This window comes from Centropristis striata, chromosome 4 (genome assembly GCF_030273125.1).
Source record: "Centropristis striata isolate RG_2023a ecotype Rhode Island chromosome 4, C.striata_1.0, whole genome shotgun sequence".
NCBI classification, from domain to species: Eukaryota; Metazoa; Chordata; class Actinopteri; order Perciformes; family Serranidae; genus Centropristis; species Centropristis striata.
In genome coordinates, this window is record NC_081520.1 from 16,770,737 (window position 1) to 16,797,492 (window position 26,756).

Genomic DNA, 26,756 nt, shown 5'->3' on the forward strand with positions numbered 1-26,756 from the left:
CTGATAATGTAATAATTCCCCAATATTGTAATAATTTTACAGCAGACCACCCATTACTTGGGTTCAAGTGGTGATACTGTGCAGGCAACTCTAGCTCAAGAGCTCTAGCGCCACCAACAGGTCAAAGTTGAATGTTTATTAACTTTTGACCCGTTCATCCGTTTTTCACAAACGAGGTATCTATGACACACGAATGCATTCAACAGCTTCTAGAAATCTAAAGGTGCTTGGTGTTATACTTTATTACATTATTGGTAAAAAGTGTATTACATTATTGGGAAATGCACTTTATTACATTATCGGGAAGTTATTATATTATCAGGTTTTATTACATTTTCAATGGACTCAAGTGCAGATTTTTTATTTGATTATTGGGGTTATTACATTATCGGGAATTTATTACATTATCAGGTTCTACAAGCCTCTTAACTTTTTTTGAGTAATATTTTTATTGCATTTTCCAACATAGACAAAAACAACAAGCAACAACACACTGTGGCCACACAAAAAACAAATATCCAACTACTTATTATGTAATACAGACAATACAATGAAAATGCTCCGTCCCATTATAATTGACAGTGACAGTAAATATCACAATACGGGTCACTACATTATATAGGGACGGCTGGTTTGACTACGGAGAAGTGAATAACGCCTCATTTGACCGCAGTCAAACTTCTGGGTCACATAAACCAGAACAATTAAATATTAAAATCAAATTCAGTCCTGGTGCCCGTTTCTCCATTTCATATTTTTGATCTGAGCCTAATATTGAAATATGAAAAAACAAGCATTTTACTTCGTTTTTTGTGTTATAATAAAAAAACAAATAACAAAATAACCAGTCAATTTTTCATTATTTGATTTTTGATTGCCAATTGAAAATGGAAGAAACGAATGAAACACAGATTTTTTATGCTCACCCTACTTTACACCTTTGAGTTCCAAAAACTGATTCCCCTTTTTATTATGGCTGAAATGATTTGTGGAATTGATGACTTTGCATTAGAATGTGGTAAAATCAAGCAAATGTAGGAAATAATTGCATTACTCTGAAGATATTTGTTATAAATATTTGACAAATTTTCAAGAAAATATGAGGAAGCAATTAAAGGGGAAAGAAATGTTGCTGCATAACAGAAAGGGCCCCGTATTTGCCTGTTTCTCTGCCTCTTTACTTCATTTTTCTCCCTCTTGCCTCCGTCCTCAGGGGACTGAAGGACATGGAGCAGGACATTTCTTCCATTGAGAAGCGTTTTGCTTACGGCTTCCTCCAGAAGCTTCTGAAGTGGATGGACATCGCCCAGGAGTTCATTGCTCATCTCGGTACTTCGGTTTGAGACACTTCACACTTTACTCCAACATGAAGCTTTTCACAGAGAGCTGACCTGTTCTTCCTTCTGGTTTGTAACAGAGGCTGTGGTTAGCAGTGGCAGAGTGGAGAAGTCCCCTCATGAACAGGAGATCAAATTCTTTGCCAAGGTGAGACATTATACATATTTTGCTCTTTTTGCTTATCTGCCTCGACAGGGAAATCCAAAGTCATTAAGTAATAACAGATCCTAAACTTTGAAGAGATTACGTCCCAATATTTAATATTCTTGACAAAAATGGTGGTTTGGAGACACTTGTATTGCCATCCTGCTGCCTTTAACCCTCTGGAGTCCACGAAAGCGCTGGAGCGTGACTTCTTCATGACGTCACAATGTAAAATCGAAGCAGCATGGAGCTCTGCTGTCAGCTTTTCTCTAAAGTTTTGGCTTTTCCAGAAATGTCCATGTCCAATTTAATGCATTGACCCTTTTTCAGTAAAGGTAAAAAACACCTCGACCAAGTGTAGTTGAGTTTTTTCTTATTTTGCAGTGTGCATTCAGCATTTTTAATGCAATTTTTTGTGTTTATTGTGTGTTTTTTGTCATTTCTTTGTGTTTTTATGTGTGTTTTTGTGTGTTTATGTTTTATTTTTATGTTTTTGGTGTGCTTATGTGTGTTTTGAGTGAGTTTTTATGTGTTTTTTTTGTAATTTTGTGTGTTTTTGTGTGTTTTTTGTATTTTTGTGTGTTCAAAATGTTGATCCAGTAAGTCAAAATGAAAAAAATAATATTCAGGTCATATACGTGAGGCTGTGCTGAAAACAATGATACCAGCACGTCTTGGTAATGATTTTTAAGTGGTTTATACAGGCAGAATGGAAAGGAGTCCAAAACCAACAAAATTGCCCCAAAGTCCAAAGGGTTAATATCATGAAGCCTTGAATCATAGAGTTGGTTAAGGAGTTATTATTTTCTGCATTTAATATTTCATCTTTTTTTTAATAGATCCTCTTACCACTGGTAAATCAGTACTTCAAGAACCACTGCCTTTACTTCCTCTCCACTCCTGCTAAAGTCCTGGGCAGCGGAGGGCATTCCTCCAACAAGGAGAAGGAGATGATTGCCAGGTATGTGCAGAGAAAGCTTAGAAAAAGTTATTCAAAAGTCCGGTTTGTTCTCTGAATTATGCATCCAGAGCCCTTTCCCCTCTACCTTTCCTTTAGTAAAGTACTTTTCTCCCTCTTCCTTGTCTCTCCATCTCTCTCCTACTGTGCAATATCCAGTCAATTTCCTTGACCTCCCTTTTGCTTTCTGTGTCACTTCAACCATCTTTCCTGCCCTGTTTCCCTTTACCGTTCTCCCTCCCTCTCCCTTTCCTTCTTTTTTCCTCCTACCTCAGTATCTTCTGTAAGTTGGCTGCTTTGGTGAGGCACAGAGTATCTCTTTTTGGTAAGGAACCTGCATGGTGGTCACCATCTCTGTCCCTTTTGTCTCTGTTTTCCTGTCCCATTTATTTTCATTTCTCCAGATCTATTTGTCTTCTTCTTTCTTCTCATTTATAAATACTATTAATCAGCTTTGTATCACAGCTCCTATCCTCTAATGCTCTACTCCCCTTCTCTTTTCTAACTGGATCTCCTCATCTAATGCTTCTCTGTGTTAAGCTCAACTTCTGCTTGGCTTTGGTGTTTTCTGCAGCCTGGGGCCAGATGCATAAAACTGTGTAGACTCACGACTAAAACTCTGTGTATTAGATTAGATTCGACTATTAATCCCACAGCGGGGAAATTTCTTTGTTACAGCCGACCACAAAGATTGCACACAAAATGATTTCCCTTTTAGATAAAGATAAAAAATAAACAATCTAATAGAAAAAGACATTTAACAATATACAATATACTATATACAAACTAGAAAATTTCCTCTGGGGAAATTTTGAAAGGGCCACGGGGGCTACTGCCGGTGTGTGTACACTATGATGAGACTCTTCAGAGATTTCAAACTATGCCCTTTAACCTCAAAATGTGTGTGTGTGTGTGTGTGTGTTTGTGTGTAGCGAAAATCACATGAAGTTACCTGTGTGTTTGCGCGCGCATGTGTGTTTGAAGCATGTGTATGCATGTGTGAGGAGTGTGAGCGCTTACGCGCATGTGTGTGTGTGTGTGTATCTGTAACTGTAATCACATCAAAGATCAAAGGCAATCAGATCAAAGCAATCAACTGAAATAACTGACAACTGTTACAGTGACAGCAGCTGGTGGACAGAGGTCCAGAGGTGGACTGGAATTTCTGGCCTCGAACAGAAAGCATTTTTGGCAAAACCATAATACCTATCATTGATCCGACTTCACTTTGAGCGTCCTGAGTTCTTCCTGAACATCTACATATGTTTTTTTTTTTTAAGAAAAATGAAAAAATAGCTTTGTTAGAGCGATTTAAAAAAACTTTAAAATCTCACTTTTTCCGAAATCTCCCTGCGTTTTTAATATGGGAGCCAATGAGGCTGTTGGTGGTGTTGGTGGATCATCTCTGCGTCTTACGCCCAAACTACAACTCTGACAGCTTTACCAGAGGATTGTGAGTGAGAAGACAAATTTTCCTACGTTTCTATGTATAAATTATTTCTGTAGAGTGGAATTTGCGGCCTGGAGCGCAGTTTTAAAATGTATTTTTTGACAGTTTTACCTCTCCCTCTACACTCTGAGCGATGACATCACACACTCTGACACGAACATTCCGTGCAATACACACCCATTATAATCTCAGAATTTCTCCAAATATGATCATGGTCATTGAACAGGGATTGATAAAAAACTATATGACCTATTGAAACGCAAATTAATACACCAATACACAAGACTTGTGTCTACTGTTAAAAGTTTAAATGGAGTCTCTAGGTGAAGTAGACGTCTGAAAATCTTCAATTAATGTTCTTTTTTGCTCATTTTCTTTCGGCCGTCCCATTCATTTCAATGCAAAATTTTGGGCAGTTTTTCGCGACTGACGTCGCGAAAAATTCGTATTCTGTAGAGAAAAGTAATAGCACACCGATCCCGATCAAACCGCACGTTTTGATATATAATTTGTCCTGCAACTCTTCGAGTTACTAGTCCTGCAACTCTTCTAGTTACTAGTCCTGCAACTCTTCGAGTTACTAGTCCTGCAACTCTTCGACTTAGTTTTAATTAAAACTAATTAAAACTAGCAAACTCGCTCTAAAAATTAATTCAAACTCTGGAGCCTCAGGTTGTCGACCCCTGACCTGTCCCATGTATCTGCAAACTGTCATCCTGGCAATATCTAAATCAGCATTATTAGATATTACAGAGATGATGATTAATTTATGGTGCTGGTATTGAAACAGATTAAAGAAAGTGCTTAACAATTCATAACTCATGCATAATTTAAGATTGAGTGGATACATATATCTTTGACAGAACACTGTACAAACTGCAAAAGAATAACATTGAATCATTGAAATTGGAACAAACCCAACATATCTTTTGTCGTCTTTTATTTCATGTCCACCTTATATTATCAACAGTTAAAGCGGTGTGCAGCTTGGTGTTAGGGATGTGTGGGGTGTGCACATTCTCACCACACTTGGCTCTTTTATAAATATCATTTGTGCACACTGCAAAAAAAGTGTTGTGTTGAGATTTAAAGTGGCAAATCTGTGCAAAAAAAGTTGCAGATTTACGAGAAAAAAGTGAAGAAAAAAAACCTTTTTTCTCGCAGATTCACCACTTTAAATCTCATAAATCTGCACATTTTTTTCTCGTAGATGTGCCACATTTTGCCACTAAACTTTTTTTCTCAAAACATTACCCCCCTTCCCCGGGTCCGTATGTTTTTTTTACACATTCTGGCAGTATGTAATATCCTCCAATATTCTCTAGGGTTGAAATTTAGAATTTGCAAGTATTTCAATGAGTGCCCTATTAAGGGTTAAAAGAATGTACACTGCAAAAAAGTGTGAAAAAAGGTGTGTCTAAAAACAAGATAAAAACACTAAATCTGAGGGAAATGATCTTGCTGCATGGACAGATAATTTCACTTGACAAGATTTCTGAAATTAAGATTATTAAATCTAAAAATAAGCATGTTGAAAACTTTAGATTTAGAAGTGTTTGATAATTTATCGTGTTTTAAGAGTTAATTTCTTATTTTAAGCGTACAACATGCTTATTTCTAGATTTAATAATCTTAATTTCAGAAATCTTGTCAAGTGAAATTATCTGTCCATGCAGCAAGATCATTTCCCTCAGATTTGGTGTTTTTATCTTGTTTTTTGTTACCTTTTTTGCAATGCAGGGAAATGCTGTATGCATGTTTTTTGTACAGACAGATCATACATCTGGCCCCAGGTGCTTTTAAAATTGTATTTTTTTGCTTTTAAAGTTCATACTCTGAGTGGCACTTGAGTGGATTGAGCACGAATGTCTGTATTGTTGTCAGGTAGGAGAGCGTTGTACTGCAGCTCTGTGAAGTGTTCTCAGCCTGGCTTATATGAAGCAGTGTTCGCTTTATCCTCATCTCTTCCCTCTTCAGCACTATGTGTCTCAAATAGTCACTCTCATGTTACCAGTGGTCACTAGACACATAGCAAGAATTGCACACTGAGCCTGTGTCTTTTAGCTTGGTGCAGTACGTGACAGTCAAGTGCACTGTAAGTGACTGCAAAGCTTTAACAGAGTATATAGCCCAATATAGCAATACATGTGTTCCATGTATCCATAATTATTATGTTAAAGCTGTCTCACTTATGTAATATACAGTATTTGTAATGAGTGAACTTTAATGGTTATAATGTAATTTTGAGTTAGGTCAATGTTTTAAACATGCTCTACTGTACCTGTTTTCTGTTTTTTCATTTTGTGCTTTTTAGATTAACTGATCTATTTTGAGTGAATCTGACCTTTAGAATCATTTGAGCTCATATAGAAAGGGGATTTGAATAGTAGGACAGCTCTGACGGCACATCTCTGCTGTACTGTTTTCAGGGACAGATGCGGGTGCAGTGGTAAACTGTCTGCACATCCTGTCACGATCACTGGACGCCAGGTAACTCACAATCTATATCACATTTCCTGCACAACCCCAGGCAGAAAGACAACAGATACAGACACTGAAACTACCTGAGATGATATATGTCTGTATATTTTTTTACTTTTTGTGTCCTCCTTTCCAAGGACTGTTATGAAATCAGGTCCTGAGATTGTCAAGGCTGTCCTGCGCCAGTTCTTTGAGAGTGCTGCAGACGACATTGAGAAGATGGTTGAGAATCTGAAACTGGGCAAAGTGTCCAGCCGAAACCAGGTCAGAGACAGCAGCACGCTGCCTTGTTTTACCTGTTCATCTTCCTTCTGAGCTCTTTTTGTACAACATCACCTGTCAAATGTCCCAAGTACAGTACCTTAAAAGATTTGGGTATCTTGTATCCTGTTTTTTTTTTTTTAAGGTCTGCCATATTTCGTCCCAATAACGTTTTATCCTTTCGCAAGACCAAAATATATGTGAATGGTCTACATCAGGGGTCTCAAACTAAAATTACCTGGGGGCCGCTGGAGGCAGTATCAAAATGACCAAAAAAAGACACAAAATGACAGAAAAAAACTAAATTACTTAAAAAAGACACAAAATTACCAAAAAAAGACACAAAATTAAAAAAAAAAAAGACAGAAAATGACCCAAAAATACACAAAATGACCAAAAAAGACACAAAATGACAGAAAAAAAACTAAATTACTTAAAGAATAAAACAAAATGACCAAAAAAAGACACAGAATTACCAAGAAAGACACAAAATTATTTAAAAAAGACAAAATTACCAAAAAAAGTAATTAAAGGGACCTTCCACACACAACATGGTAAAGTGCCATTCATATAAAACTCACATTAAACTTTCATATCAAGGTGGGGGCCACAAAATATCATTATGAGGGCCGCAATTGGCCCGCGGGCCACGAGTTTGAGACCCATGGTCTACATCCATGAGTCCACATGATCTCCATCATGGCTGCTGGAGCTGATCTGTATCTCTGTATGTGTTGCTGCAGGTTAAGGGCGTGTCCCAGAACATCAGCTACACCACCAACGCCCTGCTGCCAGTCCTCACGTCACTGTTTGACCACATCGCCCAGCACCAGTTTGGAGATGATGTCATTTGTGAGTGAAGTGCTTCTCCTCGTTAAATTAACATTTCATCACTTTTCACCCTTTGTGGCTCTTGGCTCAGGGACACCATGCAATGCCTCTCTTCTCTCCTTCTTCAGTGGACGACTTGCAGATATCCTGCTATCGTTTAATGTGCAGCATCTACTCTCTGGGCACGGTGAAGACTCCACATGTAGAGAAGTGAGTAGAGACCTCTGGCTCTATGAACATTAAAAATAAAGTCTCATTCAACAACTGGTCACACAGTAATAATCCAACACACTCTAGTGATGCTTAATGCTCCATGTTCCCCAGACAAATACTGAATTTGGAAAAACTGCTTTCAGTTTTTCTGCTGCATCTACCTGGAACATCTTACAACATTCACTCAAACTCAACAGAATTAAAAATATGGGCCAGTTTAAAACTATGATAACCAATAACTCTGCCTTTCACTGTAACTGTTTTTAATGTTTTGCATGTGTTTTCTCTGTACTTTGTTTTGTGTTTTCTCTGTACTCTGTTTTGTGTTTTCTCTGTACTTTGTTTTGTTTTCTCTGTACTCTCAACATCATTGTAAATGAGGGGTTGCCCTCAATGATTCCTCAAGAAAACTTTCTGTACAACATACAACACCATCTAACCTTAAACTTTTGATTTACAGGAAAAACTGTAGTTCCTTTAACAAGGAAAAACTGTTTATGTATGCTTTCAAAGATGAAAATGTTTGACCTTTCATGAATATTTTGTGGTCCATTTGTTGTGTGCAGACAGCGTCCAGCTCTTGGCGAGTGTCTGGCCCACTTAGCAGCTGCGATGCCCGTGGCCTTCCTGGAGCCATCTCTGAATGAGTACAACATGTTTTCTGTGTACACCACCAAGACTCCCAGAGAGAGAACCAGTGGGTTTTTAGCTTTTTGCCTTGTTTATCTCCCCAGCAACATTACATTTTATTTATTATTAACTTAACTATTAGATTCTGCTGGTAATCATTTGTTTCCTCATCTTTCATTTCATCTCTCCCTCCTCAGTTCTGGGTCTTCCAAGCCAAGTGGAGGAGCTGTGCACTGACATCCCCGAGCTGGAGATCCTGATGAAGGAGATCCACGACCTGGCTGAGTCTGGGGCTCGCTACACAGAAATGCCTCATGTGATTGAGATCACCCTGCCCATGTTGTGTAACTACCTGCCACGCTGGTGGGAGAGGGGTCCGGAGTGTTTCCCCGAGCAGGAGGGCCAGGTCTGCACCTCCGTCACCTCGGAGCAGCTGAACCAGCTGCTGGGGAGCATCATGAAGATCGTGGTGAACAACCTGGGGATAGACGAGGCTTCCTGGATGAAGAGGTTGGCAGGTCAGTGAAGCTACAAAGCTTTTTAATGTGATGTGAGACATCTTTTGGTCATAATAGTGAAAGACCGCTCTTATTGCATCAAGGTTATTATAGTTAACGAAAACTAACGAAATAACGACAACTAGAATTGAAAACATTTTTGTTAACTGAAAAAAAAATAAAAAGAGTTTAAAAAAAATATTAACTGAAACTGTATTTTGTGGTTACAAAACTAACTGAAATTATTGTAAAAATGTCCTTCGTTTTCGTCTTTGTCAACTTTTTTCATCCGTAAACCTTTTTGGTTGATATGAAATCCATTTCATCTATCTGGTTTTATGACTTAATAAACTTATTGGGGCTGAGATGGATCAGACAAAGGAAATAAAGGAAACATTTATTGTGAACTTATTGAATCTAGCACCCAACAAATACCCCATTATAAAAAACTAACACTAAAACTAAGCATTTTCCAAAAAATAAAAATGAATTAAAACTAGCAAACTCACTCCAAAAACGAATTCAAACTAACTGATTTGAAAACAAAAAATCACAACGAAATTAAAACTAAAACTAATGAAAAATCCAAAACTATCATAACCTTTTGCACCACTCCAAAAGTGTCGGTAAAGAGTCTTTACTACATTGATTTATGAATCATAAATGTTGCAATGTTGGGTTTGTGATCTGCTTAATTATTTGATTTCCAACCAAGCAGTACATGTGTTATAGAACGCTCCATTTTCACGATTTGAACATCTTACTATGAGTCTTCCTACTGCTGACAAGCATTTGTTCCTGTGTATCTCTGTTCAGTGTTCGCCCAGCCCATCGTTAGCAGAGCTAAACCAGAAATGCTAAAATCCCACTTCATCCCCACAATGGAGAAGCTGAAGAAACGCTCAGGGAAGGTGGTGGCTGAGGAAGATCAGCTGCGCATGGAGGGGAAGACGGAGGTGGACAGTGAAAACGGGACCATCAGAGATGAGTTTGCTGTTCTGTGTCGGGACCTGTACGCTCTCTACCCCTTACTGATCCGCTACGTGGACAACAACAGGTAGCTGAACTCACCAGTGACATGATAAATGTGGAGAACACTTCAGTGCATATTTTTAAATGTAATTATTTGATAAATTGGGGCAAAATAATACATATATGAATACATAAATACATTTTTACATAAGGTCAAGCTCACGTTTATATGTAGAGCACCTTATACACAACCAAGGTTGACCAAAATGCTTTACATAAATGGATAACAACAAAAAATCAAAAGATACATAAATGAATAACAATAAAATCAAGGATAAAATTAAAAAAGACAATTACATCAAGTAATATATGATATGAGATGTACAATACAGCACACAGAAACAACTTTCTTCTCACACAGGTTCGAAATCCTGGGAGAAAAAGTGAGTTTTAAGAGAAGATTTAAAAATGTCCAAAGTCTCTGACGAACTATGCAGCAGTAAACTGTTCCACAGCTTGGAGGAGCCACTGCAAAAGATCGGTCGCCTTTAGTTTTTAGCATTTAGGCACATCCAGGTATGACTCATTAGACCTCAGAGCTCTGGTCGGTCTGTGAACATGTGTGAGTTCAGCTAAATAAACAAACATCAGGATTTTAAAATCAGTTCTGAAACGGACAAGAAGCCAGTCAGAGAGGCCAGAACTGGGGAGATGTGTTCCCGTTTCTTTGTGCCTGTTAAAAGACGAGCTGCAGCATTTTGCACAAGTTGTCTTGAGAAAATGAAAGCATGAATAACCTTCTCCAGGTCACTAGGAGAGAGGTACAGTTTTACCCTGGACAGAAGTTGTTTTGACCACATAGCCAATTTGCATAAATAAACATTAATAATTAATTGATAGGAGCAAAAACTCAATGAATAGGGAAATGAATACAAATGTAAATAGAGAAGCAAAATAAAACAGAAATATCAATTTCTGTCAGATTTAATGAGTACATTTAATGGATTATTTTTTGATGGAGTCATTTGTTCATTTTTGATCTTGGCGACGTCTGTTCTTCAAACTTGTGGTCCCCTAAAGCGAGTTTAATGATAAAACCAATCACATCTGCTAGACACGGATATTACACTGGACTTGGACCTGGAAATAAACCCAGTTTAGTCGGTTTTGATAACATCAGGTTTGAGCCTTTTCCAACTCTTGGCTCCAACTCGCAGACATTGATTTGAGTGCTTGAATTAATCCATTTCTGTCTCTGTCTGAAGGGCAAGATGGCTGACCTGTCCAGACCCAGACGCAGAGGAACTTTTCAGGATGGTGGGAGAGGTTTTCATTTTCTGGTCCAAGTCCCACGTGAGTCTTTCTGTTTTCTATTTTTCAGGTTTTCTGCACTGTAAAAAAAAATGTTGTTTTTACGGTAAAAAACGGCAGCTGTGGTTGCCAGAACCTTACCGTAATAAATACGGCAGAACTTTTTTTAATATTACGGTAAAAAGATGTTGGCACTCTTGATTTCCCTGTTTAAGATTGCCATTTTATTCAATTTTTTTAAACATATAATTAAAAAGTTTTTCCATCAAATGAAAACACTGTTTTGCCATATAATTGAATTAAAGCTTTTACCATTAAATATAACAGTATATTTTGTTAGAGATATGGTGTTTAGTACATTTAACAGTGAGAAAAACTATTTTTACAAAAAATAAATGCAAAAATTACAGTGATGGCTTGTATATATATTACAGTATTTTTGTTACAAACACGGTGCCAGTGTATTTTACACTGGAGTAATGTATTTTGAAAAATAAATAAAAAATACTGTTTTGCTGATATATGCATTTACGGTGTTTCATTGTTACTGACACTGAATTAACCCATTTATCATTTTACTGTCTTTCACTGTCATAGTTTAGCAGTTTTTCACCGTAAAATCTACAGACTTTTTTTACAGTGTGATATTTTTGTCTTTCCTTGCCATCTAACATTTTTCTTTTATTCCTTACAGAACTTTAAGAGGGAGGAGCAGAACTTTGTGGTGATGAACGAGATCAACAACATGTCCTTCCTGACTGCAGACAGCAAGAGCAAGATGAGCAAGGTGAGAATGGACGAGCAGACTAAATAAAAGATAAAACACAGCCTTTATTCACTTTCCTCATATCTTGAGCTGTATCACATTACAAAACTAAACTCTCATAATTAATATTTCATTAACACCACCCATTTCAAGCAGTACAGATTTTTAAAGCTCATATTTTCTTCATTTCCTTTAAGTTAATATGGATTAAAAAAAAAATCAGTTAAACAATAACCCTTTTCTAGAAATGATGGTAACACTTTATATAAGGGAACACATATTCAACATGAATTAGTTGTTTATTAGCATGCAAATAAGTAACATATTGGCTCTTAATTAGTCATTATTAAGTAGTTATTAATGCCTTATTCTGCATGGCCTTATTATACAACCAGTAAGACATTAACTAAGAGTTTTCCCTCAATAACCTCAGAATTATTGCTTATTAGTGGTAAGTAAGGAAGTTGTTGTATCTCTACATAAGATACTTATAAAGTCCATACAAAGTAAAGCATATTAAGATCATAACTCATATACAACAACTTCCTTAATTACTACTAATAAGCAATAATTCTGAGGTTATTGAGGGAAAACTCTTAGTTAATGTCTTACTGGTTGTATAATAAGGCCATGCAGAATAAGGCATTAATAACTATTTAATAATGACTAATTAAGAGCCAATATGTTACTAATTTTCATGCTAATAAGCAACTAATTAATGTTGAATATGTGTTCCCTAATATAAAGTGTTACTGAATGATATTAGGTAATAAAGTAATAGGCTGTTCCATAACTAATAATATCCAGGGCAATGTGACCAGTAATTATTTTATTTTATTACACCTTTATTCATACAGGTAATCTCATACACCGTGTTGAGGCAGTAGTAGAGTGTCGCTAACTGTGTTTTCTCCTTATATCCTGTGTCGGTGTTGGACGCTGGGCCAATAGGCCGGAGATGGAGAGGTTAGATTGTGTTTGTGCACGAGCGCTGTGCTGACCGCATGGCACCCTGAGTTTTGGGAGGCATTTCATCAAGCTCTCCCATGGAATAGCACACTTCTTACACACAGACCCCAATATTCACACACATACATACACACAAACAGGTATAAACACCTAGTTACTATCAAGACCTCACCATAATAAAGATTTAGTGCAGGGGTAGGCAACCTGAGGCTCCGGAGCCACATGAGGCTCTTCAGACCGTCTGCAGTGGCATTACTGTTTTCTTTACATTTTTTTTTTTTATACATCATTGACGTCAGCCCATTGGAATTTGTATTCAATTGTAAAAATGTGCAGCTAATATATGGCATTAAAAAGTCAATTAAAATGTGCACCAGAGCTTTTGAAACTCACAAAAGTCTGCGGCCTGGCACCTTAACCTCTTAATTTTGTCAACTTCAAGTCTAGTTTTGAGTTTTTCTAGCTAGGCAAGCTTATGATTCCAAATCTCCTGAGAAATTTCTTACGAAATCTTATTAATAAATCAGGGTTCATACGTAATAACTTTTTTTTTTCTATTAACACTTGAAATGATGAAGGCACTTGACAAGGTAGTACAAAATGTAAACCTTGAAAATGCTTGAATTTAAATGTTGTATTGTCAAGGTTTAAAAAGTGCTTGGATTTTGGATAAAGTGCTTGTAAATGCTTGAAATCCACACTGTATTTCTCTTGTAATCTGACTATATCCATCTATAGACTATAGATAATCACATGTTCAATATAAAAAATAATGAGTAGCCTATCTGAAATGAAGACCGTTCCTCCTAAAAGTGTAATACCATCACTGTTGGTGTGGTTCAGTAAAATCTCCCCCTTTTAGTATCTAAGTACTCATCTAAAACATGCAATTTACAACAGGTGTAAGATACTGGAAAAGCTTGAAAGTCCTTGAAACATTATTGAATTTGACCACTGCTAAAGTTTACGAACCCTGATAAATGCTCATTATGGCCTAGTAATGTTGGTAGGCTAATTTAGACCGAGTAGGTTGTTTTATCTTCATTGTGAGGCTCAAAATAAGGTTTGCGGCTCCATTCCGACATTTTTACTCTACCATTTTTTGGCCAACAATGGCTGTTCTTTTAGTAAAGGTTGCAAACCCCTGATTTAGCGATAGTAATATTATAATGCTGCATATCTATGGGTGAAATGATACTATGTAATGTAGATTTAGTTGCTTATATTAAGAATGTTTTGACATATGGTGTATTTGTACTGAGTGTGACTGTGTGTGTGCGTGTACAATATGTTTTTATGTGTGTGTGTGTGTGTGTGTGTGTGTGTGTGTGTGTGTGTATGTGTGTGAGTAGGGGTCTGGAGCGGCTTGATGAAAGCTGTTTGCTGTAGATCGTAGTGGCCTGAGAGGTTTCATGGCGCTCGGCTGAACAGTAGTGGATGCAATTTTGAGTGTGCACTCCTGCAGCCGAGCACCATCACTCTAATTTTCTTTGATTAATAAACAGTTTGCCTTCAGATCATCCCTGTTGGATACAAATGTGGAGCCACATGTGAAGTTGAAATGTTGTTATTGACGCTTGGATTTCTTTCAGCTTTTGTGGTAAAGATTCCTGCGCTGGTTGGACTCTTCTCTTTTCAGTATTATCTCCCGCTTTGTCTTTACTACCTCAAAAAACCCATCCCATCCCTTACTGTCACCATTAGATTCATCAGCAGCATATTTTGGGTGAAAACTGGAGCCATCTTGACATCAATAGTCATCATAATAACTAACTGGACCCGTCCCTCCATGGCTAATTCATCGACTTCATTAAATTGTAAAATCATTGAGTATCTAATCACTGTTTGATGTTTCCTTTTCGTGGTTTTTGTGGTAAGATAAATAAGTAAACCTCCTCTCCTTGGTTGTCATATGGGCATTACTGTGGTAAGCTTCTGTTGCCTGATCATCACAACGCCTCTCTCTGCAGAAAGAGCAGTTTTACACACACACACACACACACACAAACACACACACACTCTCTGCGCTGAGGGCAGAGAGGTTGCTGTGAGGCCAGACAACAGTCAGTAATGAGCATTGGCAGCCTCAGGACAGGAGTGTGTGAGAAGAGCTCCAGGGCGATGGAGCTGAGCCCGTAGACTTGTGCTGCTCTGTTTGACAGGATGTGCCTGTCTGGCCACTGCACTACTAACAGTAAGGCTGCATTGTGTGTAACGACTGTAGCTGATGCAGCAGTGAAACACCTGAAATCCCACCAGAAGTTGATGTTTACATGGAAATCTTAGTCTGTTTGATTTCAGCTGATGAATAAATAATTTCTCTTAGTTGTTTATTCACTTTATCAGCATGTTGTGATATTGTTTAAAATGTTGACCTGCAGTTGGTTCTTGCCATCTCATTGTATCATGTTGTTATTTTATTTTGTGTTAGAAGTAGTGTTACTTTTTTACAATTTTTTGTTAAATATCCTCAAAAGTATGGAAGCTCTGAGAGGTATGTACACTGCAAAAAAGGTGTGTCTAAAAACAAGATAAAAACACTAAATCTGAGGGAAATGATCTTGCTGCATGGACAGATAATTTCACTTGACAAGATTTATTAAATTAAGATTATTGCATCTACACTTAAAATAAGAAATTAACTCTTAAAACAAGATAAATTAAAGCTGCAAGCGGCCATGAACTGGCCCGAGCACTGACAATTATTTGTTTCTTACCAAGATTTAAAAAAAACTTTAGATTTAGAAGTGTTAGATAATTTATCTTGTTTTAAGAGTTAATTTCTTATTGTAAGCGTTCCAGATGCTTATTTCTAGATTTAACAATCTTAATTTAAGAAATCTTGTCAAGTGAAATTTTCTGTCCATGCAGCAAGATCATTTCCCTCAGATTTAGATTTTAGATTTTTTATCTTGTTTTTAGACACACCTTTTTTGCAGTGTAGTGTTACTTTTTTACACTTAACACGTTTTTGTTAAATATCCTATAGTATGGAATATAGTATGGAAGCTCTGAAAGGTATGTAAGGAAAACAAATCTGGTCATCCATTTTCTAAGTCTGATGTGAATTGTTTTCTCTCCTTTGTTTATAACTTAAGAAAAGGTAAAAAAAAAAAAAAAAGAACGCTAAGCAGGATGTGACGTAGTACTCTATAGGACAACAACATGCGGCATTTTTAAAAGCCGGCAAAGCATTGTTGCCAACTTAGCGACTTTGTTGCTATATTTAGCGACTTTTCAGACCCCCTTAACGACTATTTTTCAAGAAGGCGACTGAAGACAAATCCAGCGACTTTTTCTGTTGTTATTGGAGACTTTTGGAGACTCCGCGGCTCTTTAAGAAGAGCAAGAACGAGTCCAAGCAGCACAGTCCTCCTGCAGCAGTCTCTCCCAGCTGCAGAGCCAGAGGGGATGTTAACCCCTTAGCGTCCAGTCTGCAAATTGCTAACAGGCTAACAGTTAGCTCTGTAGCAGTACAGTGTGTATGAGCTGCTGCTGCAGGAGGTGTTCACTTAGCGATCTCTGTTTGTTTACGATAATGTACGATCACTATGTTTATGATCAGTGGAGACGCTGTTCATAATTAGCCATGCTGCTTTGTTTATGATCAGCTGCTGACGTTGTGCACAGTTAGCGACGGTGGCCACAGTTGAGTCTCCCGTGTTTAGTCCGTCGCGACGATCAAAAACCAAACGTCACCTCCAGAGTCTCTAAATCCCTCTGGGGGCCTTTTTGTAATGGAAACAAGCAGAGTGAGCGGACATTAGAGAGGGCGTGGCCTGAGACTTTTCCCCCTAAAGGAAACACGGCTATTGCCTGCAGGGGTTGATGTGTGAATGGGAACAGGGAGCAGTAGTCGATGAACTGTACCGCCAACTTCCCTACCTCAGGACAGCGTACAATTTCAGAGGAAATGAAAACGACAACAAAAATGTTTTCATCATCACTGAACTTGTTCTCCACCTCTTCAGTCATAAACACAGGAGTGAAAACAATTTAGGTCAGACTTAGAAAATGGATCCCCTTCTTTTCACTTTTCCTCTCAGGGCTTATGCACTTACTTTAAAACTTTTTTGTTAAATATATTCAATGTCACAAATATTTTCTGAAAAGGACAATTTTGATGTGTGAGGCGCAGGACCTTGTAAATCACACAGTGATAGCTCGGTCTGAGCTTGTCTTTTTCTTTCTTTCTCTAGTCTGGAGGCTCAGAGCAGGAGCGTACCAAGAAGAAGCGGCGGGGAGATCGCTACTCTGTGCAGACCTCTCTTATTGTAGCAGCATTAAAGAAGATGCTTCCTATCGGCCTTAATATGTGCTCTCCTGCAGACCAGGAGCTCATCAATCTGGCCAAGATCAGATATTCACTGGTACTTTCATGTGTTTGAAGCCAACTGGCTGACTGTTTATTTTTTTTCCAATGTGGAAAATGCATCTAAAAAATATGAGTTTAAATTCACTTATAGATTAATATTTTTTAAATCAAGTCCTTTAGATTTATATAATATAATATAATATATATCAGTGACCTGTGATTGACTTTATGCTTTTTGATATTATTATATTTTTTTATGTTGTCTTGAGCAGACAAATGAGTTATGAATGTCCTCTGAATCTTGATATCTTCATTTGTAGAAAGACACGGATGAAGAAGTGAGGGAGTTCTTGCACAACAATCTGCATCTGCAAGGCAAGGTGAGTAGACCTGTTTCAAGAGGAAAGTGAATATATAAATTCCTTACTGATTATCTTAACATTAATTGTGAAGTATATTTTATGTTACTTTTAATGTAAGTCTTCTGCTTTAGTTAAATTCCACATCCTGACCTCCTGATTGTGTAACATCCGGTTCAAACCAGAAATAATGTGTTATAGGTTCTGGGATTTGTTAGATATCAGAGGCATTTGGGAGCATAACATAAACAGTATGAGTTGTATCCTTTTAAGGTTAAAAGTAGACCTAGCAGCGTGTGCGTGCACGGAAAACGTGCAATATACATACGAGTGTGGGCTGTTATAATTCTGTTTTACAGAATGTTTAAATACACCCTGACACAGAGAGAAAAACTCAGAGAACACAGGACTGAATTGGAGACAGGACACCTCTTTTTTCAGCAGCACTAAGATGACAAGTGTTCTCCCCGCTGTACCTAGACAGTGTATTCTGATGTCCGATAATAAAGAAAACGAAAAGGAACATCGATGTGCTCTTTGATTCATTTTCTCACTCAAGAGAGGTAGTAATCCCACTACACATGTTTACGTCTGACTTCAGGTGGAGGACCCAGCTATGCGCTGGCAGATGTCTCTTTATAAAGAAATGTCTGGAAAGGCTGAAGACGCTGAGGACCCTGAGAAGGTGGTGAAAAGGGTGCAAGAGGTGTCTGCTGTCCTTTACCACATTGAGGTGGTGAGTATAGACATGAGCTCAGGGGCTCTGCAAGCAGATACGTTTTTGAAAAATAATAAGAACATATTCTCAGGAAGTATTTGTTGACTATAAACTTTATATATATATATATATATATACACTTTATTCCTTGCTTTAGACGGAGCATCCCTTCAAGTCAAAGAAAATGGTTTGGCACAAGCTGCTGTCCAAACAGCGGCGCAGGGCCGTGGTGGCCTGTTTCAGGATGACGCCTCTGTACAACGTCCCTGCGTAAACATTCACTTTATTCTCACTAAAAAACAATCTAAAAAAAATAAATCAGAAGCCTTTACATAAGCCTCTTAAACCCTCTTGAGTAAAGCCCCGTTGGCCTCTTCTCTCACAGGCACAGAGCCACCAACATGTTCCTGGATGCCTACAAACGTAACTGGTTGGAGACTGAAGGTTACTCGTTTGAGGACAAGATGATCGACGACTTATCAGTGAGTCATCCTCCGCTTGTTTCTGACATGTACTAACGGCATTAACCCTTTGATGCACAACATGGGTCAAAAGTTTCCCCGCTGAGTTTTTATTTTCTATATCTTTGCAGTAAATCAATTTCATCATTCAGTATTGCAGGTTTTCCTCAATCAACTTGTTTTTGATCATCATACATCCTAATTTTTTGTTTTCATTTCTTACTTTTTGATTAAAAACCCTTTTTTTATCACTACGCTTCTAATGCACAAGGTCATTTTTAACCCATGTTGTGCATTAGAAGGTGTTTATATGTTGTCACCAATTTAAAACCTGACAAAGAAGACACAAATATTTACTATCCTATTTTGTTAAATTAGTGTTTTTCCAATGGAAATTATTATTTGGTGGCTCTAATAAGTCTCAAATGTTAAAATATGTGATTTTTTGTTTTTGATCATCATACAGCCTAATTTTTTTGTTTTCATTCCTTTTTGTATCACTACGCTTCTAATGCACAACATGGGTCAAACATTTCATTATGGGGTATTGTGTGAATAATTTTAAGGAAAAATTAATTTCATGAATTTTGTAATAAGGCTGAAACATAACATGTGGAAAAGTGAAAACCTTCCAGATCCACTTTATATGTGACAAAATGATACATAAACATGTTAAATATATTAAATATGTGAGTGTTTGGCCCCTCTTACTGCTAAAGTAACTATTTGAAACAAATTACTATTATTATTATTATTATTATTATTATTATTATTATTATTATTATAGTATTAGGTCATTTAATTGTCAATCAAATTTGGATGAATGAGTCATTTTTGACCCATGTGTGTAAACTTGATGTAATAATACAAAAACAATTTTTCTTCAAAAATGGATATAATGAGCTGTTGTAATAAAAAAAAGATATTCAAATAATACTTGGACTATTCAATCATAAAATAAATTGATTTAAAAAGAAAGAGCAAAGAAACACACAGCAGCATTAAATAACATGGGAAATTAATGCGGGTCATTTTTGACCCATGTTGTGCATCAAAGGGTTAATGAGACACTGTTGGTAGTGTATACTAAGGTTTTTCTTATGATGAATGTTATGTCCAATAATTAGAAAGCCCTGGAGGAAGAGGAGGAAGAGGAAGAGGAGACTGAGACAAAGCCTGACCCCCTTCATCAGCTGATTCTTCATTTCAGCCGCACAGCTCTCACAGAAAAGACGTACGAGCTTCCTGCTTCTTCTGTGACTCACCTTTCTGACCTGTTCCTCAGCGAGACTTGACTCCTGTCGTGTGTTTTCTCATTACAGGAAACTTGACGTTGACCATCTCTATATGTCTTATGCTGATATTATGGCAAAGGTAAGACAGTGAACAGCATCTTAAATTTGTCTTGAGATGTCAAATGTGTGCCTTGTCCACTGCAAAAAGGTGTGTCTAAAAACAAGATAAAAACACTAAATCTGAGGGAAATGATCTTGCTGCATGGACAGATAATTTCACTTGACAAGATTTCTTAAATTAAGATTATTAAATCTAGAAATAAGCATGTTGAACACTTAAAATAAGAACTCTTAAAACAAGATAAATTAAAGCTGCAAGCAGCGATGAACTGGCCCGAGCAGAGTGACCTGACAATTATTTGTTTCTTACCAAGATAAAAAAAAAACCTTTAGATTTAGAAGTGTTAGATAATTTATCTTTTAATTTCTTATTTTAAGCTTAATTTAAGGTTATTTTAAGGATATTTTAAGCGTATTTTAAGCATGTTTTAAGGATATTTTAAGCAAATTTTAATCTTATTTTAAGCAAATTTTAATCTTATTTTAAGCATATTTTAAGCGTACAACATGCCTATTTCTAGATTTAACAATCTTAATTCAAGAAATCTTGTCAAGTGAAATTATCCGTCCATGCAGCAAGAACATTTCCCTCAGATTTAGTGTTTTTATCTTGTTTTTAGACACTCCTTTTTTGCAGTGTGCTTGAAAAAATAGAGAAATAGATGATAGAAATAGCAATTGCATTTGAATCTGTCAAATCCACCTTTTGGGGAAAGAATGTAAATGTTACTATTGGGCATAAGAGTGCTAATCTGATGTGATCTTGTGCTGTCATCTCCCTCCAGAGCTGCCACATTGGTGAGGAGGACGAAGGGGGAGAACAGGAGGGGGAGGAGCCATCCTTTGAGGTGCGACAGACAGAGATGGTATGGGGGGACCAGGGGGAGGGAGACAGGGGAGTCAGCGGAGAAGCAACTCCCTACGCACTGTGACCACACCAAGAGATCACACTCGGCACACCCCCCCACCACAACATCTCTCTTTTTTTCTCTTCCTGTCTTCTCTCTCGTTCACTACCACCACTTGTCTCCTTCTTGCTATGGTGGACTGACCTGTGCATGCCTTTGCTGGGCTCTGCCCACCAGTCGGATCAATGTCGCAGACTCAATTTGTTTTATTTCCTAAATTGCATGACCTGAGTGCAGAGAGACGGTGCAACTAAAGACAACAAAATTAAACCCAGGTCAAAACAAACCACTGACTCTTTGCTAGGGATTACAGTTCAGAATCACAATTTCCAAGTGATGTGCTTCTGAATTTTCAGGGGTAATGCAAGTTCCTGCTACTTTACTTTGAAAGGGAAGTGATTGGTCTATATGTCTCTGATCTGGGGACTCAAAAAAGGGGGCTAAAGGGTAGTAAAGTGCAAATTATCATCCCAGTAAAGTTTACCACAACTACTTTAAAGTTATCTCAATACATTCAGCAGCAGTTAAATTCATTTATGTGGTACATGCTTGATAAAAATTGCAAAATAAGGCTATGTTTACATGATGACGGTCTGAACAGAAGACGCAAAAGTGGCCTAGTGTCTTCACTTTTTATTTTGCGTTTAGACGAGCGTTTTGAGGAGGAAATCTGCTGCATATGGTGACACAAAAGTGTGTGAATTGGATTGTATGCATGCCAGGCGGCATCACTTAAAGCCATAAGAGCATCTTTGGGCATGTGGAAGTTTTCACGCCACGCATTTTCATCAGCTACTCCTTCCACAAAGTTCTCCACCATCCACTAGATCTCCCAGGTCTCGTCCAAAGCCGTCTGGCTCGCCTCCGGACCAATTGCTGCATCCAAAATGTGATAGAGGTAATTACAGATCCTTCTCTGTAAGACTCCTGTAAGTTTATTAGAGCTGCCAGAGCAGCTTGAAGGTCCGACGCATGGAAATAATCCCACATGTTTGTTTAGTTTTGTGTCTTGGCAGTGTAGACGGACACGCTACAGCGGAGCGGATTACAGTTTTACACTCTGGAGGGTGGTTTCAGATATTTGCCGTCACCATCTAAACGAAAGGCATTTCCGATAAAATATTTTGTCGTTTTTACCCGCAAGCGTCCTCGTGTAAACAGGGCCTAAATTGCCATAGCTTAAAATCTATAAGTAGCAGACATACATATCATAGCAATAACAAAATGTTGGAATTTAAAAGGCCTCCTAGAAACATGAAAAATCAGTCTTTTTTTTTTTTTTTTTCAAAAATACAATACACCTTGATGTTAAACCAAGATAACTTTGACAGCGCAGAATCTTGATGCAACTGCTTTTGGCTCATCAGCACCTCAAAAATAATTTCTTGCATCACGAAGTCATCCATTTACTATGACTGGTAATTTCAGTGAATATGTCAATGATTTGTTTTGCCTCAAAATCCAGGTTTGGACACTGTGATTGTTGTAGGTGTAGAGATCTTTGGCATTTCTTGGAGGGCAGCATTACATCCATTTGCACTGCAAATCCCTTAATATACTTTAAAAAAAACAAAAACGCTTTAATGTGTTCAGTGTTCAGTTTTTATTGAGTTATTTTTATGAGCTGAACACAATTTTTTCCCTTTTTGGAACCTGACAAGTGCAAAGAAATGTGGTGTTGTCGTCTAATTAAGCAGCTATTTTTGGAAACTCTGATAACAGTTATCAGCCACGCCTTGTGTGTCTGTGGTCAGTCTCTCCCAGGCTTGCACCACCCTTTCCTGACTCACACCCTCCTCTACTCACCTGCTAATTGTGCCGTGTTAACCCATACGGACTCGCCTGATAACTCCAAATCTAACAACTGACAAGTTACTGATTTTGTTTGTCTTTACTTTGAATTGGACAACAAGTCTCCCTCTCTGTGCTCACCAAGGAGTAACTACAGTAAAAGCCTGCACAGTCAGCCGTACATTTACTGTCCCAATCCCAAGCACACACTCATGCAAGCACACACATCCAGACACACTCTTAATCACATACAATTTCTCCTCACTCATCACAAAGGAACATAGTTTTTCTTGACAGATGAGCACACTGCAAAAAAGGGTTGTCTAAAAACAAGAAAAACACTAAATCTGAGGGAAATGATCTTGCTGCATGGACAGATAATTTCACTTGACAAGATTTCTTACATTAAGATCAAATCTAGAAATAAGCATGTTGTACGCATAAAATCTGATTAAAATATGCTTAAAATACACTTAAAATAAGAAATTAACTAAAGATAAATTATGTAACACTTCTAAATGTAAAGTTTTTTTTTATCTTGGTAAGAAACAAATAATTGTCAGGTAACTCTGCTCGGGCCAGTTCATCGCTGCTTGCAGCTTTAATTAATCTTGTTTTAAGAGTTAATATCTTATTTTCAGCTTATTTTCAGCTTATTTTAAGCATACAACATGCTTTTTTATAGATTTAATAATTTTAATTTAAGAAATCTTGTCAAGTAAAATTATCTGTCCATGCAGCAAGATAATTTCCCTCAGATTTAGTGTTTTTTCTTGTTTTTAGATCCTTTTTGCAGTGCAGAGCCTCTGTAAGTACAGAAAAGTTGCTCCACAGTTTTAAAAACACAGTCAGGCTTACGAGGGAGGGGGGGCGGAGGGACGGGTAGCTTTGGGTGGGGCTTCACTCACGCTGTGCAGTGGGTGGGTCACATCTAACCTCCTCTGCAAAGAGGTTGGTTGTTCCTAGCAGCTATAATGTATCATTTGTAACATTTGTATTTTTTCAGGCTGTGATTGCGGCCTGTGATCTTATGCTTTTATAAAATGTATTACACATTCCAATATAAATTCTTTTTATTCATAAATAATGTTCACAATCGAATGGCCCCCCCTGGGCTGACTGCTTGCGCATATCAAGGTGGTTGCTGTGGAACGTATACTCACTTACTACTTGTTGACCTCCTCTTTAGCTCTGCTGCATGTTTATAAGATGTTGTTGTCTTTCTATAAGAGGGCATTGCTAAATCCTGTGAAAGTTAAGATGATTTTTTCCCATTTTGTAGCATTTAAAAGCTTTTTTGTCAAACGCAAAGTCATACTAAATTGTGTAAAACAATTAGTATGTGGTTATTATAGCAGTCAAATTGCTTGATGTAAGCTAACTGTTTTATAAATTACGATATAGGGAAATTAAGTACAGTGGGCATAACAGTTAAGTATATTTCTGAATTATGAATCAGCATTAAAGAAGTATAATGGTCTGTAAGTCAGGATTGTACAGTACAGTATAACTGTTTTAATAATAGCAGAACTTAATTTCATTTGTGTTAAATTAACAAGCAGTAAACAATATCTAGCAAACTAATAACTATTTTATATGTTCAAATAGTTGGTATTTTTGTCATATAATTCAATTTTCTAGAACTGTAAATATTCAAAACATATTCTGCATCAAGTAAGTCCAATACTACTACACTGAAAACAAAATATAAAAGCTGAAAGAAGACGTCAACATTATAGTTACACTGAAAAAAAAAATGTTTTGGCCCTGTAATTATTATTTCAATCATCTTTATGAATTCTAGAAAGAAATACGAATTCAGTGCTTTTACTTTAAAATAGCAGTTTTTCATGTAGTGCATTAATTAGTGATTGTTTGTTATTATGTGTCCTGAATCATTCAATCCAAGTAATATTCACTAAACCAGTTTACTGGCTTAATTAGTTGATATCTCCAAGTAAAATGTAATTGAGGGACATCAGTGAATCTGCAATTTACTTGTGTATTTTCATAAAAATAAAAATAAAGTAGTTCTAGTAAATAAATATTACTCAGAAACAGCCTGAGTAAAGATTACAAACACTTTCTGTGTGGAAAAACTTGCCTAGCTTTTTTTTTTTAAGTAAATGTCCCTTAATTTTTTTTCAAGTAGTTTTCTGTTCAAGTAAATGCCTTATTTTCAGCTCAGGTTTACAGACTTACTGTACATGCAGTGTCCTGTGGTTAAACTTAAGGACAGACAGGAAGCAGCTAGTATAACTATAGGGCTTTGAGATAGAACATAACTGTGTTGGAATATGCATGTTGTGTTACTCAGACAACTGCTGTTGCTTCCTCGTAAGAATGTGTGAAATGTGTGGTATGCCCTGGGAAGAAATGTTTGCTGCCATCGAATGTTTGCTGCCTCTGGAAGATATCAAGAGCTGGAATAACTGCCTTCATCACTAATACACATTGTGTTCCAACGGAAGAGAATGTGTGTGTGTGTTCCTGTATCTCGATTTTTGGGAGACAGTGCTGCAGCCAGCAAAACCTTTTTCATCACCAAAACATAAAAAAAGGTTCATTTAGTACCAAGGTTATTATAGTTAACGAAATAACGAAAAGTAGAATTGAAAAATTGAATTTTTGTTTACTGAAATAAAAATAAAAACAAGTTTAAAAAAAAAAAAAAGATAACTAACTGAAACTGTATTTTGTGGTTACAAAACTAACTAAAATTATAGTGAAAATGTCCTTCATTTTCGTCTTTGTCAACTTTTTTCATACTTGAATTTGATTGATATGAAATCTATTTCATCTATCTGGTTAATAAACGTATTGGGGCTGAGATGGATCATAAGGAAATAAAGGCAACATTTATTCTGACCTTATTGAATCTGGCTCCCAAGAAATACCCCATTACAAAAAAAAATAAAACTAATGAAAACTAAGCATTTTTCCCCAAAAAACCTAATTAAAACTAGCAAACACACTCATTAAAACTAACTGAATTTGAAAACAAAAATTGACAATGAAATTAAACTAAAACTAATGAAAAATCCAAAACTATTATAACTTTGTTTAATACCCTTAAGGGAATAGTTCAACATATGGCCTTGGAGATGCCATACTGCCAAACCTGGTCACCTCACTATGAGAACAGGCGAGATGAGATACAGTCGAAACAGTCAAAATAACTTCATAGCTAGCTGCTTCTTTTTGTTTATACTCTGTAAGAAACAGTAATTAGATACATATCACCATTTATTAAAACTGGGTAGTGTAAACCTTGTAGTGTAGTTTTAGCTCTATTAGAATATTTCTGTGTGCAGTCACAATAATGATAGAATTATGAGTATGTGTGTGTGTGTGTGTGTGTTTGTGTGTGAGTAAGTGCGGGGGGCAGTGCAGTCGGTGTTGGCAGGGTTACAGCTGTGTCCCTCCTGCTCTGCTCTGCAGGAAAAGGAGATGGAGAAACAGAGGCTTCTGTACCAGCAGTCCCGTCTGCACAACCGTGGGGCTGCAGAGATGGTGCTGCAGATGATCAGCGCCTGCAAAGGTAGCTGCTGTACCCACTTACACACATGTTTTTATGTGTTGTGTGGACTTTATTTCTGCTTATTTCACTATAGGCTCTCTTATCTGAGCTGCATGAATGATAAATTACCCATCTGGCCTCATCTGTAACAAACAGGTCATTATTCCAAGCAGTTTAATCCTAGTATAGAGATGTGAGATGCATTGCTTTCCCCGGTTTGATCAGAATTATATCAGAATCAGAAGCCTTTATTGTCATTGTGTAACAAGAACTAGTACAAGGAAATTTGCTGTCAACCCGTCCGAAACGTAGAAATATCTGTGTATATGTGGGAGTTTGAGTGTGTAAACCTGAGACCCACTTTTGCCCAGTACCGAATCAGTCAAAAAGCGATAACATAGCGGTTGCTATGGAGACAACCTTACTAGGAGGAGGTTGAGGGGAAGTAGAAGTAGAGTCTTGCTGCAGTGCTCATCCAGGGGAATTTATTATCCAGTAGCAGCCTTGA

At 37.2% G+C, this 26,756-nt stretch overlaps 1 protein-coding gene across 1 annotated transcript in view; it reads left to right on the forward strand.

Annotated features, from left to right (window-relative positions):
• Window positions 1-26,756, forward strand: part of ryr1b (ryanodine receptor 1b (skeletal)) — a 118,322-nt gene that overhangs the window by 68,175 nt on the left and 23,391 nt on the right. Inside the window, exons 60-81 of the mRNA XM_059330916.1 lie at window positions 1,214-1,329; window positions 1,418-1,485; window positions 2,322-2,443; window positions 2,716-2,765; window positions 6,320-6,380; window positions 6,509-6,635; window positions 7,376-7,484; window positions 7,592-7,673; window positions 8,243-8,373; window positions 8,504-8,824; window positions 9,620-9,860; window positions 11,041-11,128; window positions 11,781-11,873; window positions 17,021-17,191; window positions 17,457-17,516; window positions 18,097-18,231; window positions 18,371-18,483; window positions 18,599-18,695; window positions 19,802-19,908; window positions 19,997-20,048; window positions 20,815-20,877; window positions 26,170-26,269. Of these exons, the coding sequence (XP_059186899.1) occupies window positions 1,214-1,329; window positions 1,418-1,485; window positions 2,322-2,443; window positions 2,716-2,765; window positions 6,320-6,380; window positions 6,509-6,635; window positions 7,376-7,484; window positions 7,592-7,673; window positions 8,243-8,373; window positions 8,504-8,824; window positions 9,620-9,860; window positions 11,041-11,128; window positions 11,781-11,873; window positions 17,021-17,191; window positions 17,457-17,516; window positions 18,097-18,231; window positions 18,371-18,483; window positions 18,599-18,695; window positions 19,802-19,908; window positions 19,997-20,048; window positions 20,815-20,877; window positions 26,170-26,269 (2,507 nt within the window). The remainder of the gene's footprint in view (window positions 1-1,213; window positions 1,330-1,417; window positions 1,486-2,321; window positions 2,444-2,715; window positions 2,766-6,319; window positions 6,381-6,508; window positions 6,636-7,375; window positions 7,485-7,591; window positions 7,674-8,242; window positions 8,374-8,503; window positions 8,825-9,619; window positions 9,861-11,040; window positions 11,129-11,780; window positions 11,874-17,020; window positions 17,192-17,456; window positions 17,517-18,096; window positions 18,232-18,370; window positions 18,484-18,598; window positions 18,696-19,801; window positions 19,909-19,996; window positions 20,049-20,814; window positions 20,878-26,169; window positions 26,270-26,756) is intronic.